Source organism: Salvelinus sp. IW2-2015, unplaced genomic scaffold (assembly GCF_002910315.2).
Source record: "Salvelinus sp. IW2-2015 unplaced genomic scaffold, ASM291031v2 Un_scaffold537, whole genome shotgun sequence".
NCBI classification, from domain to species: domain Eukaryota; kingdom Metazoa; phylum Chordata; class Actinopteri; order Salmoniformes; family Salmonidae; genus Salvelinus; species Salvelinus sp. IW2-2015.
Genome location: NW_019942569.1, coordinates 937,879 through 939,912, shown reverse-complemented (window position 1 = coordinate 939,912; position 2,034 = coordinate 937,879). Strand labels below are relative to the sequence as shown.

At 58.5% G+C, this 2,034-nt stretch overlaps 1 protein-coding gene across 1 annotated transcript in view; it reads right to left on the bottom strand.

Moving 5' to 3' along the window:
• Nucleotides 1–2,028, bottom strand: part of LOC112068494 (nuclear transcription factor Y subunit beta-like) — a 32,870-nt gene extending 30,842 nt beyond the window's left edge. The window contains exon 1 of the mRNA XM_070438170.1: nucleotides 206–2,028. Coding sequence (XP_070294271.1) covers nucleotides 206–1,951 — 1,746 coding nt within the window. The 5' untranslated portion in view covers nucleotides 1,952–2,028. The remainder of the gene's footprint in view (nucleotides 1–205) is intronic.
• Nucleotides 2,029–2,034: the final 6 nt, after the last annotated feature.

Genomic DNA, 2,034 nt, shown 5'->3' with positions numbered 1-2,034 from the left:
AGACAGAGGGGAGATCTTACTAACAACTGGAACAGACAGAGGGGAGATCTTACTAACAACTAAAGAGACGGAAACATGACCGGACTTCAGATGAGACTTAGCCATGTAGGTCAAATCTGGTGCAATGTTTGTTGTACATGGTTCCTGTCAAGTAAACTAATAACATAAAACAAACCCTGTTGAGTTGGCAGCATCAGGCGGTTACCTGTGTCTGTGTCTGTGTCCTTGTCTGTCTCTCCTCTTGGGACTCCCTCTGTGGCTCTGTGTTCTGATGTGGAGCTGGTGATACATTGACAGCCCTTGGATGGCTCTCCAGGCTGGGAGTGGAGTTAGAAGTAGGCCTTGGGCTGGGGCTGGTGGTGCTTTCTCTGCAATGCTGCTGGGTCTGTCTGCCCTGGCTCTCGGTCTGATAAGAGTGGGCCTGGATGTGGGCCTGGTGGCTTTCCTGGAGGGGAGGGGAGTCAGAGGGGGGCCTGGGACTGGTGGTGCTCTCTCTGCGATGCTGCGGTGTCTGTCGGGCGAGGGGAGTGTGGTCCTGTATTTGGGTCTTGTGGCTGGGAGGGGAGGCAGAAGTGGGCCGGGACCTGGGGAGACTCTCTCTGTAATGCTGCTGGGCCTGAGACTGGTCATTTTGGGCCTTACTGGGTGGGGAGTCGGAGTCGGGCCTGGGGCTGGTAAGACTCTCTCTACGGTGTTGCATGGTCTGCCAGGCCTCTTGCTGCCGAGGATGGTTCTGGGCCTGGGTCTGGTGGGTGGGAGGCGCGTCAGAAGTGATGGGACTCCCTCTCCGATCCTGGATTTGCCAGGCTTGGGTCTGGGCATCTGACTGCTGGATCTGGGCCTCTGACTGCTGGATCTGGGCCTCTAACTGCTGGGTCTGGGCCTCTGACTGCTGGATCTGGGCCTCTGACTGCTGGATCTGGGCCTCTGACTGCTGGATCTGGGCCTCTGACTGCTGGATCTGGGCTTCTGACTGCTGGGCCTGGGCCTCTGACTGCTGTGTCTGGGCCTGGCTCTCCTGGCTGTGTGTAGGCTCAGTGGTGAGACTCTCTCTGCGATCCTGAGTCTGCTTCTGGGTCTGGTTGGTGGAAGGGCAGTCAGAGGTGGGCCTAGGCCTAGGGCTGGGCCTGACGGAACCTTCTCTGTGGTGCTGCAGTGTCTGGGCCTGTGTCGGATGGGTGGGTGCTTGTCTCTTGTGGGTTTGGGCCTGTGTCGGCAGGACCTGTCGGGCCTGGGTCTGGGCCTGTGTCGGGTGGGTGTGGGTCTTTGCCGGATGGGCCTGTTTTGGGCAGATCTGGTGAGGCTGGGTGTGTGTCTGCTGGGCCTGGCTGTGCTGCGTTTGGGCCGGGGTTTGAGGAGGGTGAGGGTGTGGTGTGATGAAGTCAGATCTAGGTATAGAACTGATGGCACCGTCTCTGCAGTCCTGTGTCTTAGTCTGCTGGCTCTGTCGGGCGTCGCTCTGAGCCTCTAGGTGGTGGTTCTGTGTTGGGTGGGCTTTTGTCGGTCCAGTATGGCCCTCTGTCAGGTAGGTTTGGGTCTGGTAGGCCTGTTTTGGGCGGGTCTGGGTGTGGGATTGTGTCTGGTGAGGTTGTGGGGTGCTGGGGCTGGGCCCAGATCTAGGCCTRGGCCTAGGCCTTGGTGGTCTGGGCCTGATSGCAGCCTCTCTGCAATCCTGTGTCTCTGAGCTGCTGCTACTGCTCATACATACCTTCATCTCAGATACTATTTGGCCAGTGTCTTCCTCCCTGTCAGTCTCCCTCCCGACCCTTCCTCCTTCCCTCCCACTCCTTCCTCCTCCCCTCTCACTCCTCCCACCTCGTCCTCCTCCCCTCCCCTGCCTCTTCACCTCCTTATGGGCCCTTTGAGGAGCATCACAAGTCCAATCCCTTCCCCCCCCACTTCCCCTATAGGGGGCCCTTTGTGGGGACTCTGAGACACACACTGAGATCATTCTGTCCTCAGGGGTGTCACAGTTTCTCAAAGAGTAGACCTTACCATCTTCCCTGTCCCTTTCACCCCTCTCTCCCTTTCTCA